Below are 15,408 nucleotides of genomic sequence, written 5' to 3'. Positions count from 1 at the left end.
TCTTCTTCTTGAAGTCTGTTCTTTAAAATTTGATGTGCTCATGTAATTGCAATGTAGTTCACTGCCCTGCATTACCTCCAGTGAAGGGAGTTTGAGACTTTGCAGATGAGGATAAGAGAGACAGGCAGGCAGACTGACAGACAGACGCAGAAGCCATAATAAATAAGATACCATAAAATAAATGGTATCACTGATGGGCTTTTCTGTCAGTGTATCTGAGTTACTGAATGCCTAAGCAGAAATATTACATGTTTCTTCTAACCCTTATTTCTCATAAAACTCAACAGCTAAAAAGATAACTGGCATGTAAGTTTTAGTGGCCATGTATACTTTCATCTTCTTTTCCTTTTCTATTTTGTTTTAAAGTCTTTAACAGAAATACAAATGAAATTTCCTCTAGGAGTGTAAATTTTTATATCTCAGTAGGTAGATGGAAGGAAAAGATTCATAGTTCAAATACATTTCTGTTAATCCAAGATTTTTTTGAAGGCTGGTGTTTTGGAAAACATGAGCAATTGGGGCAGGAATCTTGTATTCTTCTGGCATCTGAATTTTAGAAGTCTTGAGCTCTCCTTGTCCGAAATGCAGCCTCTTAAAACTGTCTTAAAGGAAACATGACTCAAAATGAGGCCTCTGGAACTGCTCATTGCTTTGGAAAAACGTGGTTGTTGGTTTTAGTAGTTCCAGAGTCTCAAAATTGCTACTTCAGGTCTTGTTTACTGCTTTTGGACATGAGATTTGGGTGGTTCCTGGGTGACATCGCTGCCTGTTTATAAGCAGACTTGGTTGAAGCAACTGGATGAGGGCAGCTGGTGCCACTGTCCAGTTTTCCTGCTGGGCTTCTGGCTAGGAAGCACTGTGAGTTTGGCAGGCCCAGCAGGAGGACATGTGGCTGCTGGTCAAGGCAGAGGGATCTCATGGGGCTCTGGGTTACAGAGGTTCCCTATCCATCCTGTACTCAAGAGTTGCTGAACAAAGTGCAGTGAAAAATTTTGGGAAGGAGGGCAGGAATCCAGGCCTTCCCTTCCCAACAGAGCACACCATGCCAACAGTGTTGAGAGCTTTGATTTATTTTTCATCTTTTTGACCCTCAACATTAACTGTATTGTATGATTTCTGAAAGGCAGAAAAAGACCTACCACCTTCTGTTCTCTTCAGAACCTTCTGATCTCTTCAAATTAGAAAAATCCTCCAGGCTGCCCAGTGACAACATCTGGCATGCGAGTGACATTAAACCCAGCCAGGTCAACTTGCCTTATGAGGAGCTCTTCAGAAACAGCTGGGGAGAACTGTTATTTGAAGACAGCTATCTGAGCAATTTAAGAAGTCACCTTGATGGCAGAATCATTGTCTCCATTTCTGAGTTACTCCCCTTAGTTGTGCTGGCTATTCCTGTGCTCCCTCACAATCACCTTTTCATTTCATTCTGAGATGTTTAAAGTTTGGAGGTAGAAGGAATGAAGTGCAGGTTTTCAGGCTCCATAGGAAAATCCTAGTCCGTTAGACTCAACCCTTGCTGATGAGCACAGGGTAAAAGAAAGATACTAAAGAAAAAGGATTCCGTCTTGCACTAGCACATCTGTCCAGCTGTGTCTTAATGCATCTGCTGCTGGTGTTGCTGTTTTCCAGTAAGAACCTCTAGCTAAGATGATGTCTGTCTCCTCTGTTGTACTCTGCAATTTTGTCAACGCCTGGCTTAGCATCCTCTTTGTGGATACTGCTTGTAGAGTGTTAAGACAGATGTAGATAACAAAGAATCTCTAGGATGTACAATCTGTCCTTTTGGTCGAGGCCATTTTAATTTATGTAGGCAGGGGAATAGCAAGTATACCTACTTAATGCTTAAGCACTGCACTGCCTGAGTCCTACACTTGTCTTTTTACCATGTAGGGTCTGAAGGACATTACACAAGTTTTGAACCTGGACTTTCAAAGCTAGATATTGTTGTGTGCGGTCAAACAAAAAAAAAGTCAAAAAGTTCCCCAGACTCAACCTGTATTTCTAAAGGCTGCTGTGCGCTTGGAACTGCCAGTTAAATCAGCTCACTTTCTTTTTTCTTTTAAACTGACTCATCTGAGGGTGAAAGTGTCCTAGGCTTTAACCACTCTTAGAGAAATAAAATACCTCATCCAAACTGTTTGTGTGTCATGTTTGTTAATCTTGGTGAATTTGACAGCACCTTCAGGATGGTGCCGTCTAGTGTTAGAGTGTATGAGCTGAACTCACAGTGTATGTGTGGAAGCAAAAAACACCACGGTGTAGTAAGGAGGCTTTTTTTCAACCTCATGTATGGCAGTGTAATTGTGTGTTTTTTAATGACCAAGCCAGAGTAGTTACACTTAGTAATGTTTGTTCACTAAAAAGGAAAAGGGGTGTTAAATCATTATGTTCTTTGATGAATGGCTTGTACACTGAAGAATAAATTGAACAAACTGGCATAGAGCTCAGTGAACATGAAATCAGCTATTAGAAGAAAGCTTGTGAGCAAATTCTGAGCCTGATATGCATCTTTTGATTAATGTCCTATTAATCATCCATAGTGACTACCTTAGCTAAGTCGTGCTGTAATCATTCATGGTTGCTTACAGGAACACTAGCAGGGACTATAGAGCTTCAATAACTGACTATTATTACTGATTTCTCCCTAACTCATGCTGTGAACAATTACTGTTTTCACTACATTTCTGCCTCCCTTTATTAGAAAGAATACAATGCAGAATGAAAAGAGAGTTCCTCAAAGACCAGTAAAATTCTCCCAGGGTATTCTTAATGATATTCTGTCCTAAATGGGCAAACTATTGTAATGCAGAGTTCTCATCAGGAATAATAGTAGTGTAATCGCATTGAAGCTGTCTTTTTATGGACTGTAGTCAAACAGACAAAATGTATAGTCATATTAATGAACACAGAATTTCTGCAGAATTATTACTTAAAACGGTAGAAATTATTTTGGCTTTTTGTATCACAGTATTTTTAGTTAATGCACTTAACAGTGACAGCAATTAAGACTCCAGAGTGTTAATTTAGATAAATTTGACATTAGAAGAAGCCTTGATTCTTGGAAGATACAATGCCTGCGCCCTTCTCTTTTGAGACCAAATGTTTTTTATTCCTATGGCTTTTTTGAACTCTGGTAGTTCAGTGTAATTTCTTTCATCAATAAAGAATATTCTTTTTTTTTTTTTTTTTTTTTCCCTTTACGATTGGAAGTTATTGGCAAATATTTGCAGGAGGATCTCTTACTCCTGTCTGTGAAGATTTAGTTCCACACCATTTCTTTCTCAAGTGTGACACAAAGAATGCTTTTGCACTGCCCACAAAATTGGTCCTTAGATGGCAGTGTAATTTCCTCCTCAGTCACTGTGGTCTGGGAAATACGGTGAAGTAATGAAGTGATGACAGGTATTAGCATGCATAATGGGCTTTAATAGACATTTAATGTTGTTTAACTGGAAGAAGGAGAAGTGCTTTCCCATTGGAATATTTCTACTTTGGAAGTCATTGATCACCAATTTCAGAGGGGAAAGGTTAATCCATCAGTTTCTGTAACCAAACGGCACTGATGGAAATTCTTTAGGTGACATTCTGGATGAACTGAGCTTTCCATCTTTGCAAACAAATGAGTGATATGACAAGCATGGTGTTCAGAACACATTTAACCAATTGATTTTCTCTCCTCTTGTAATAAGATCTAGAGACATATGAAAGAGCGTAGCATGAGCCAAGATTAAAGGAACTGCTTCATACATGCGAACATAGGGGAACTGCATTATCAATAAAAGTACTATAAAGCATGTAGGCACCCATTCTTTTTCTTTATATCAAGTTTGTTATTGCAATAAATAGCTGTTATTGAACTGCCTGCCTTTTATTTCAGTTTTTCTGAATTTTATTTCAGTGAGCTTTCTGTGGTTTCCTGGTAGAGGTTATGAAAAAATGTTATGTTTTGTTATGGTATCATTTTTGTACTCACTAGTAAATCCAGGGCAACTCTGAATTTAAAATCAGGATTTATCATCATTTGGGGCATGAAGAAGGATATGAGGGGGAGGGGGAAATCCGGCTTCAAGTAGTTTAAAGATATCAAATATATTTTAAAGTTTTAATCTGTATGGTTCCTTACTGTAATGATCCTCATCTTTTTCCTTCCTCTTCCCTCCTTTTTTTCCCAAATTCAGCCCTGCTCTGAGTTTCACATACCCTCCTACACCAGTATCCCTCCAGCAAATGCATCAGCAAATCATAAGTCGTCAGCAAACTCTAGGTTCAGCCTTTGGACACAGTCCTCCACTCATCCATCCTGCTCCAACTTTTCCTACCCAGAGACCTATCCCCGGCATCCCCAGTGTCCTGAACCCTGTCCAGGTCAGCTCTGGACCTTCTGAGTCCACACAGGTGAGAGTAAACAAAAGAAACCTTTACACCCCATTAATTTAAAAATTAAATAAATGACATTGTCTCGATGGCAATTAATCACCATTGTCACTGAGACCCTTCGATAACAGTTTTCTTGTAGCTCTAGTGCTTGCAGTCACTGTAATATGAATCACAGGAGTGTTGGTGCAGTTCCTGACTGGTAGTGTGCTTTTTAGTCCTCATAAATATTCCAGTCGACTGCAGCAGCTTCTCATTCCATACTGCCTCTTGTCAGTCTTTTACAGGAACCTAGTAGAGGTGGGGAGTAAGAAAAGGGGAAAAACCCATCAGAACACCAATGTTTTAAAGACTAGCAGCTACATCTTCAAATCAGGCTGACCCCAGGGATATACAGGGTCATATTCTGCCCTCCTTGTACAGCTGTGAGTAACCTGAAGCAAGTAATTCTGTGAGCAAGAGAGTAACTCAAAGACAGTGAAGAGGATTGAAGGTTTTTTCTCTGATTTGTGAAAAATTGGACTTACTGAGTGTGAATTAATCATTTCAGTAAGGTGTATCTCAAAAACTGGGAAATAAGCAGCAGTGAATCAGGCCCTTAATGTGGAGTTTTTCATCATTTGTGATTTGCCTGTTATTAACTAGTGCTGTTTGTTTCTAGATGACCTGGGATAGGGTATTTATCAGTCTGGAAGATGTTTATCTCCTGGCTAGCTTTTACAAATGTAGAAGAAGAACATTCTGCTGTAGAAAACATACTGATTTTTTGTGGGGTCCCTGCAAGTTCAGATATCTCTAAAAGATCTCTGGATTCCTTCAAGATCCATTTGCAGGTGTAGATAATGGTGTTCAGTCGAGCACAACAAGAGAAAAACAAGATTCTGGCCTGTTTATGTCAGCTATTTTGCTATTAACTTGTGAGAATCCAGGACTTCATCTTAAGATTTTTTTGTTGAGTCTCACACTAGCATTCAGTTCTTCTTCCTGTTATAATGGGAAAAAATGGGAGTCCACCCATTATAATGGGAAAAATAGTGAAGGAGCTGAAATCTTGTGTGCAGATATTAATTGCAAAACCTTTCCTTCAAGTGTGAAAAAATAACTGTTTCTCTTGTGTTTATTTGAGCATGCACTAATTTTCCTTTTCAAAGTTGCCTTTCCAAAGTTGTCATTATGTGGAAAATCAAGTTCTTCCTACTTCTCACTGCTCTGACAAAACCAGCATTGGTTTGTAGCAAGCAATTACATCAAATGCTCTCCTTCCCGCTCCCTCCCTGCTCCATTAGAAGGTTGAACAATACAGCTCTTCCATGAGTTAATGCTATGTAATTGAAGAACAATGTAATTGCATATCCAATATAATTAACAGTGCTGCTTATCCATGCAAAGTTGCTGAGCAGATGCTGCATATTTTTGTTTGGAGCCACATATTTATCACAGTCTAATTCTGTCTTCTTCTGGGGGAAAAAACCCTCACCTGCCTGCAGCAGAATAAACCCACAAGTGAATCTGCAGTGAGCAGCACAGGAGACCCCATGCACAACAAGCGCTCCAAGATAAAGCCTGACGAGGACCTCCCCAGCCCAGGAGCAGGAGGCATGCAGGTATGGCAGCCAAGTTCCAGACAGGAGCCTTCCCTCTTGCTGCTGGAGGGAGAATGCACTTTTCCTGTGACACACATGTTTTCAGGCTGCTTGCACTTCGTGTGCTGCATTCATGGGCAGCCTGCGCTCGCAGTAGCCAGGGTTGAATGGGAGCAGCTCGTGGGGTGCAGAGTCTGTGGCAGGGTGAAGGCAGAGAGGGAGGCTGATGGAGAGGCACCTCTGAGCGGTCAGAGCATGCTCAGCGCTTTGTTTGCCACGGAAAAGTGAACGAGAGACATTCAGGTCTTTATTAAGGCCATGTTTTCTGTTCAGCAAAAATACTTAAGGCCACCTTGACTTTTCCTGGGTCTCAGCGCTGCACTGCACTGAGGCCCCAGTGCCAGGCTACAGCCTCATTTGCTGTACTTTCTATACCAGGTAATGCCACTGGTTTTAGTAGAGTGAGTCTTCATTTACAGTGACTCAGGGGAGATGAGAATCAGAGCCTCAGTCTTGTGAGTGAATCCATGAAAATAAAGCAGAGGTCTGCCTAAATCCTTCAGCAGGTTTGAAATGGAAAAATAGCAGGAGTGCATAATCTGAACCAAATGTTTACACTAACATCTGACTCTTACCCTCAGTGAATAACAAGCTGGGGAGAATGAGGCACCCTGATGAACTGGAGGTGGGAAATCTAACCCCAAAATTAAATACTTTCTTCCTCTGCTCACCCATTTTATGCACATGTTAAGGGCAAGAACAGAGTAACAAGTAACCCAAAAATTATTAGTCTGCTCTTGGAAAGGTTTTAGCATGCAAACCTGTTACTGTTTTAACAATGGAAACACTCTAGATTACTGGTGATCCAATTTCTGTCCAATCCTAATACTAAAATCAAATTCCAATTAATTCAAGTATGTTGGATAGTGCCTTTCATATTAGTGGTCCCACTGAATCATGAAAGCCAGGTGCACAAATAATAAGCTGCTTAAATAAAGTGTGAGGGAAGCCAGGCCATTATGATTTATTTTTAATTGAAATGTAAAGGGAACAAAGAATTTATTTTACATGTATAGTTTGCAAATGGCTTCTGGCTTATCAGGCATGTTTTGGGCTTCTATATTGTGTGGAACAGAGTAGCGTAGCCAAGTGAGAGTAAAATAATCCTCCTTCCCCCGCCTCCTCCACACTCATATCCCCCCATCATCTTTCTTTTAATGATGAAGTAATTCACTTTTCTTCCTCCTCAGTTTCAGAATTTCCTCTCTCTTGTTCTCACCCCTGTTTTTTTCCTCTCTCCAGGAACAGCCAGAAGGAATGACCTTGGTAAAAGAGGAAGGGGACAAAGATGAAAGCAAACAGGAGCCTGAAGTGGTCTATGAGACAAACTGCCACTGGGAAGGCTGTTCCCGGGAGTTTGACACGCAGGAACAGCTAGTGCATGTAAGTTAATGGTATTCAGGAGCTAGGTTTGAAAACTACGTGACCTTTTTCATGGGGGTCAGGTGCTCTGACCCTATGCTGAGTCAAGTTTCTTAGCTAACAGAGCTGCAAACTGGAGAGAGGTTTATGAGTTTCTGAGAATAAAGAAAACTGGAAGCCACAGTGCTTGACCTGTTCAGTCAGCTAAAGCTTAGTGTAAAATTCAATAAAGTCTTCCACAGAGATTGTAATGGCTCTGATCCTGTAAGCCAGCAAACGCTATTTTGAGTTAGAGACTTTGATAGTTATTGAGTAATAGTAAGCTGGACATGAATGATTATTAACCTTTAGCCAAGTTTGATTTTTTTCTTCCCAAAGGGCTGTAATAGTACCAATGGGTGAGGAGAATTTTTTCCCTTCCCTAAGAGAGGTTTTACTATCAATTTACTGTTGTATGTAAACTGAAAGGGATTATTTGGCTAAATACATGGGGACTGAGTTATTTCAGTTGTTTTAGCAAAAGCAAACAGTATAATATTTTCTGTGCTACACCAGATATTAATTCTGTCTCCCTTGTTTTTTATTCCTCTCTGCCACCTCTCCCAAATAAACAATTTGTACTGCTTGGTAGTATTGTGAGATAGAAAGTGAGCAATCAAAATTCAGAATACAGCCTGACAAGTACAATCCCTTGCAATTCTAACCTTGTTAACTAGCAGCACCTCTCTTATTTACAGGCATCATAGAACATAGTAAATATTCTGAAAAAAATTTAATTCCTAGTACAGAATAGAGAGGAACATCTTCAGCAAATTAGCAGTGTGACAGAATTGTATTTAGTTTAGGAAACTGTTTAATTCTTTACTGGAGATCATGCAAAATCTATTGCAGAATGTGGCTAGTACTTCTGAAATGGCTAGTTGAAAAATTCACTTTTTCACCCAAAATAAACCAAAACAAACCCATCATATATTTCCAAACACTATGCTAAATGATAAACTTATCCTGCAAAGCTGACTTCAGTAAAGCAATGTCAACTTTCACTTGCTGGAGTGTGAGAACCTCTTGGTGTTGCAGTTGTTCATCAAGATGTATTTTTAGGTTCTTGTTATTATTAAATAGTAGCAGCGGTAACAACAATAACGATAAATGAAAGACTATCAGCAACTAAAATGATATCCAAAATGTGACATTTTTCCAAGAATTCTTTGAGACATATTGCACACATAATTCCCTGGCACTGAGTAGGCCAAATTGAAATGTGAGGAGAAACTGTTTTGGTGTCACAGTACCTTTTGGGGAAGAAACGCCATACGAATGGCTTCTGCAAGTGGTTTGACACATTTAAATTAAAAGATCAAATGTTGGTCTTTGAATTGATTCTGTGCAAACAGACCAAGTGACATCATATTGGGCTCTGCATAGGCACATGCAGAGCCCAATATATCTAGATATCCAAGATACCTAGCCCAAGATATCCAATATATCTGCTAGCAATTGTAATGCTGAAGCTTTATGATGCATGGCAAACCCTTCAATATTCAGAAATGCTCCCAGTGATGATGATAAATAATACACACAAAAATATATGAAATAAAAGAAAAATTCAGAATAAAGGTACCTTTGACAACAAAAAAAGAAAAAGGGTGTTTTAATGTTCCAGGTGTAAAACTTAATGGAAGTCCACTGAGCATGTTAGCTTATAGCTTGTGTTTTGTATTTTAAAGTGAATTAAATTGACAGGGTGGTAGTTTGGTTCTTCTGGAGTTTAATTTTAATTTTTTGGTTTTGGTGGGATTTTTATAGCAAATCTGCCTGCATTGTAATGATCAACAGCAAGACTGAAAACAGTGTATTTCTTATTCTTCTGAGCAGTTGCAACATCTGAAACAAGTTTCTCTAGACATAGAAAATGAATATAAAAAGTTTTTCTATGACCGGGAGTTCTTTCTGGCCGGGCTCAGGATTCAGGTTTATTATGATGGTGTTTAGGATTACAAGGTGCAGGACTTGACTCCATACCCTGAAGACAATAAATTCATCATGGCAACCATCACATTTAAGTAGCACAAATCATGCTGTAAGAGTCAGCGGGTTTCAGTGATGGGGCCATGGTTTGTGATTTCCTTTGCTGCTCTGGCAGAGCCCTGCTGTGGGGACTCGAGCAGGTTATTTCTGCCCAGAATTGCAAAGGGCTTTAGGTATCTAACTCTGTTTGAAAGCCTGGCCACTTACCCCAGTCTGCCTTTTGCACATTTTGTCTGCCCTTGATTGCCACAGGCCTCTGATGTACATCTGCAGCAACTCGGGAAATGAAGGCTGGTCTCAGTAGGGCTTCACAGGAGGGCAGTCCTGGTTTTGCTTAGGTGTGTCACTCTGGCTGAAAGCATTCTGTCCCTGAGCATTAGATCCTTGAAAATCTCAGTTGAAAAAGTGGTGTGGCTCATGTATGTCTCCTGTCCAAATACTGTAGGTAAATCCAAGTAGATAGAAATTGCTGTAGCTGCGCTAAATCAGTGCCTGTGTGTGCCCAAAGCAGGCATGGCACGGTGTGTCTTAGGGCCGGTGCACACCCTTGGCTCCGCAGCCCTGGCACTGTGGAGCAGCTGGAGGCCTCGCCAAGCCCAGAGCCTCCCGATGCCAGCCTCTGCTCAAACACGGGGAGGAGGAGTGCGCCTGACACAGGCACGTTTCCACCCTGGGCTCCAGGGCCACCTGTGTCGGGCTGTTGGTGCTGTCAGGAGCTACCTGGTCTGCCAGCAGAGGTCTGCCACCGTGCCTGTCCTGGCTGCACATGCTGCTGCTCTCCTGGTGATCCTCAACCCACTGGCAGACTCAGCAGAGCCTGAGCTGCTCCAGCTGAGCTTGAAGAGCTTGAACGTTTGGAAGTAAGGTGCTGGACGGGATGTCAGAAGTACACATAACCATCCAGTTTTGTTGATTCTTCTGTGGGGTACTAATCACCAAGACAGGGGAAACTGGCATAGATAAAGGTAAAAAAGACTTAAATTGCCCTAGCAAGACTCATCCAGATAACATCTACCATCTTTCTGTATGGTTATAACCATGCATAATAGCAAGAGATCAGACCCAGAATGTCCAATGGCACAGGACAGACTGTTATCCAGGCCTTGCTTCCCAACGCACTGAAATTTTAGAGGAACTGCAGTATTAAGGGAAGAGATGGAAGTACGTTTCTAGCTGTTTTGTTTCCTGAAGGGTTAGGTAACTCTTCTTGAATTCTAGTCATGCCCGGTTGAGTACAGCTTTGAAAAGCTTTTCTACAATACACAGTGCACACAGTTCATGGTACAGATGTCATTACTCCCACTATGTATAGGGTGTATACACAAGCACATATGTGTATGTTTTGAAAAAGGTAAATATGAGTTGATGTATATTCTGGTCTTTCTGTCATATAGGGATGGCTTCGTTATTTCTTGGGGAATTTTGGGACCTGATTTACTTTGAAATCAATTGCAGTTGAATGAGCATTACAAAGTGATGTGTGACATAGCAGGCATGAAATGGTGAATGAAAACAAAATCTCTATCTAAATATGTGGTATCACATTACAGCAGAAATTGCCATGATGTGCACAATAGCCAGCATTTGATGTCATTTTCTGCATTTCTGGACCAAAGTCCTGCAGTTCTTAGTGTAAAATGAGGGTGCCACTGAAAGCGTTCTTCAGTCCCAATGTTTTTTGACTGAGTTTGTGAACAGAACCTGAGCTGCTGTGAATAAATAACTGAAAAGCTACCTAAAAGAATCATTATTGACCCACCCAGAAGGGTCTGACACTGAAATTACTTTGGCACAGGTGCTCTTATTTTCAAGTGATATGAGCCTCTTAGAATTCAGCATGGTTAAATTTTCATGATGCATGCACCAAAAGGCAAGGTGTTAAGCCATCAGATGCTCTGCCTTATTTATAACACCTACCCATCCTTCCTCTCCCCCCTCCTTCTCTTACAGTTAATAGAAAGATTCATGATTCTTCATGGTTGTCTATCTAGCGTCTGACAGTACCGACTGCACTGCTAAAGCAAGTCACTATCTATAATTGATATCCTTCTATGGAATAGGGTACCGGCTGCAATTGAAGGTTTTTGCTGAAAGCTCTTAAATCCTGACAAGTTCTGCCCTTGTTCTGGTTGTTGCTGAGCTGCACTGCTGAGATCCCAGGGTTATTTGAAGTTGATGCAAAAGGGGTGCATATGCTGCACATTAGCGAGACACAAAGTTGGCAAGCCATGTTAGAGCTGCCGCTGCATTCTCCCGCCAGGTAGTCTTATTTACAGTGCACTGCACTCCTGAAAAGGCTGGATACATTGATGTTTGAAATATCTATTACAAGTTTCTTTCTTTCCCTTTTTTCTTCTCCTCAAAAAATTAAAAACATATTTATTTTAAAGCCTCAGTTTGCTGCTGGGGTCTTTATCATTCAGCTGTTTAATTAATTTCTCTGCCCATCGAGATATTATAATTGCGCTTAGCTCAGCTCAAGTTTGTTTTACATATATGAGTGCCTAGAAGCTAATAAGATATTGTATATATTTATAAATCTGCTTTTTTGTGGCAGTTTGTCCCTCTTTTCCCCCAAAAATCAGTTAAGAATAAAATATTGCAAAAGGGCTAGATGCTAAAGATAAAAGTTTATTTAAGAAAATTATCCTTCAAGGAGATGACTGAATTTATTGTTAAATATTAATACAATGGCAATCAGAAAAACGCAGTGCTGCCTATTTCTCATCCCCCTTGCTGCGTAGCCTTGATGATAATTATTTTTTATTCAAAAACATGCTTGAAGAACTGTAGAGCTATTTTTTTTTAGTGTTTTCTCCTGAATTGTACAGCAATAAAATTATATCATTGTTGTTAAATTTGATTAGATGAGATCAAAAAGCCCTTAACTATCAGCAATGGCTTACATTCAGGATTCCGTTTGCTGAGGTCTTCCTGCCTGTTTGCAAAGCCCTTGTGACTGGAGCACTCCCCCCGCAATCCCTGGGGATTGTACTGCTCCACATGGTTCCCTTCTTGCACCAGAGGGCAGCTTCTTGTGTTTTTCAGGTATTCACGTGTTCCCAAGGCATCACAGTGTACTGAGGGTACCCAAAAAAGCCATTGCATCCAATTCTGAGACTGGTGTTTCTTAATGTCTTGCTCTCAATTCCTACAGAAAACAGTGAGTTCAACCCTGACCAATAAAATTTGGCCAGCAATCAATGGAGACCTACATGAACTCCAAACCGTGCCCACAACCAATCTCTGCTTAGGTTTTGCAGCATCTGTGAGGTGCCATAATCAATCCTGTGCACCTCAAAACATTTAAGAATATCAGGAGGTGGGGAACACATCACTCTGAAGGATTAGCCCTCTTTACAGTGGGTGATTTTGGATGCCCAGAGTAAGGACACTTGAAGTCAATAAATTTGGAAGTCTCACTTTCTCTTTTACTGTGCTGGCTTTGGCCTGTGGCTTCTTCCTCAGCCCCTCTTGTGTAGGAGAGCTGTAGGTAAAGACTGGAGAAAGCTTCACTGCTCTTCTCTAAACAAAGATCCAACTGCAGTAGGAGGGTAAACCAGATTAAAGCAGTTCCCTGAGTATCAGCTCCAGTGCAGCAGTCCCGTGAGTGACCGTGAGAGTTGCACATTACCCACCACTTGCTAGAGGAGAAACTGCCCTGTAAGCAAAGGGCCCCAAAGCTGCCAAAGCCAAGCAGCAGTGTGAGTAGGCATCTGCACCTAAACAGAGGCAATTGCACACATCTGGCCCAACAAACAGATTATCCTTCACCCGTTAGTGGTTTCTTTTCTCTGGGTCCTGGAGTGTGCTTGCAAACTGGTTGTGTGGCAGGTGAAGTCCTGGCTTTGTGGAGCAAGTCCTTTACAATCCCAAAGGAATGTGATTACACATCCCAGTTTGCGTGCTTCCCAAAATATGTTCAGGGATTTCATTAATATTTAGCTCTTATTTGCAGAGGCAGTTTTCAGTGCATTTTCATTATAGTTTTATTTGGCTCTAGCACAGTAACAGAGAGAAGCCTCAGCCCATTCACAGGCTCATTGTGCGTGGCAGTGACAGCTACTGCCCTGAAAGGTTCAGGAATGTTTCCTTTAAATTGAAAAGAGTAAGGACTAGATAAGAACATGAAATCCATTATAGTAATCATTTTTTTCCTGACAAAAGGAGAATGTTTTACGTACAAGAGCAATGGGGGTTTTGTTGGTGGTTTTATTCTGTTTCACCTTGTTTTATTTTTTACTCACTGGGGTCTGGACCCTAACTTGTACTTGGAGAAGGAGTGCTGTGGACAAAAGAAATCAGTTCTTCAAGTGAGACAAGCCCAAGGCTTGGGCAGAAAATTGGGACAACTTGGAGAAGGCAGGGAGTTCTTTCACTGGCAAGCAAGTGCCACGGAAAGGCTTTTTTTCAGTTTGTCTGTCCTCTCAATATATTTGATCTTTGTAGCTGAGCTTCCTTTCCTTGTACAAAAGAAGAAGAGATTATAGCAAATAATCATAAGAGACATCTGTACAGAGGTTTTTAGATTTTGAAATCTCTTCCTCATTACCTGTTTAAAGGCTGATTTGAAATTAAGACACCACCTTACTGTGCTGGATTACAAACTGCTGAGCCCATCCTTTTGAACTGTGCCAGAATTGTTGAATTGTTTATGGGCCAGCAATTTATTAGATGGCATAGCAAAGCTGGTAAGCAGATCTGTGCCCTTGAGAGCACATTCGTTCTCTCTTGGTTTCTGTCTGGGTACCTAACAGCGGCTTGTTTAAATTAAGCAAGCCTTTAACCCCCCATCAGAAGTATCCATGTAAGTGCTGTTGGGTTTTAAGGTTAAGTAACCGCAGACAGACCTCACTGCTGTTCTGGAGCCTCGGTAGCCCCCAGGCTCTGGTACGGCCCCTGCTTGTGCTTCTCAGCACATCCTTGTTCTGTGGCAGTCACTGTGATGCCCTTTGCCTCCCAGCAGTGTTAAAAGTCATCGGTGCAGCCTTGTGAAGAGATCTTATTCACTGTGGGCTTGACCCACAGGCCAGCTGTGCTTTGGCTCAGGTCCTCTTAAGCACTCCGCTACACAAGCGCATAAGCAGTCTCCCTGCCTAGAGTCTGGCCTTTGATGAATCACAGAGAAGAAGAGGGAAAAAAATAACATGGGGATTTCTTTTTTGATAGAGAAAGGTTTACAACAAAATAAATCCACCCTAATCTGTGAAGTATTAAGAGGGGATTTAGAGGGAGAAATGTAATCATTTTTTTAATTTCAATTCCTCTGTAATTAGCATTTCTCTCACAGCATTAAGAAAACTTGTTGTTAGTCTGCTGCTGCTATGGCTTCTGTTCATATGAGTTGCCAAAGTCATTGTCTTTGAATTGGTATCCCTGAAAGAGGTTGCTAAACTATGACATGTCCTTTAAATAACACTTCTTTTTCACTGTTGTAGGTAGGGATGAACAGTGCTCCTCCTGTGCCCTGGGAACTTACTCTACCCACTCTGCCTGTAGTGAGGGGTCACTTGGGTGGAAAGGGCTGTGCAGGGCTTGACTTTGGTCTGTGCTTTTAATCACACAGCACTATTTAAGTGGTTTGTGGATACACATACTTACTTGAAGTGTTTGCCTGAGAGTTGGCTGAACTCTGCCAAGTCACTGGTATTTTAAAGGTGAGTTCCAGTTTTGAGGAGAAATGTAAGATAAGAAGCTGCTAGCCAAGTCCCAGGGGAGCCTATGCTGACTGAGTGAAAAACACATAAGCAAGTGTAAAGCACCAAACAGAGTTGACTCTTCACCTCCTGACTCTTGTTGATGTATCATGGAGAAGAAGAAGAAAAGGGAAGTCCCTCCCTGCCTTAATTTTGCTGCCCAAGAGTGGCAGGAAGGGCTGGGCTTGTGCATGGACCTCAGATAGCTTTCAGTCCTGACCAAAGGGCCAGGACAAAGCAGATTCACTTGGACAGGGCTGTTCTTTCTGTTCAGCGTTTTCATGCCTTGCTTCTGTTACATGATT

The 15,408-nt window shown here is 41.2% G+C and overlaps 1 protein-coding gene across 3 annotated transcripts in view; it reads left to right on the top strand.

The window, feature by feature from the left end:
- GLI3 (GLI family zinc finger 3) overlaps window positions 1-15,408 on the top strand; it is a 210,656-nt gene that overhangs the window by 163,039 nt on the left and 32,209 nt on the right. For 2 of the 3 annotated variants that reach the window (XM_063405347.1, XM_063405337.1), the window contains exons 8-10: window positions 4,179-4,395; window positions 5,862-5,978; window positions 7,260-7,400. In XM_063405347.1, the coding sequence (XP_063261417.1) occupies window positions 4,179-4,395; window positions 5,862-5,978; window positions 7,260-7,400 (475 nt within the window). The remainder of the gene's footprint in view (window positions 1-4,178; window positions 4,396-5,861; window positions 5,979-7,259; window positions 7,401-15,408) is intronic. The other variant, XM_063405357.1, reaches the window with a different exon arrangement.

This window comes from Prinia subflava, chromosome 1 (assembly GCF_021018805.1).
Source record: "Prinia subflava isolate CZ2003 ecotype Zambia chromosome 1, Cam_Psub_1.2, whole genome shotgun sequence".
Classification (NCBI taxonomy): Eukaryota; Metazoa; Chordata; class Aves; order Passeriformes; family Cisticolidae; genus Prinia; species Prinia subflava.
This window is presented reverse-complemented; position numbering and strand designations above follow the sequence as displayed.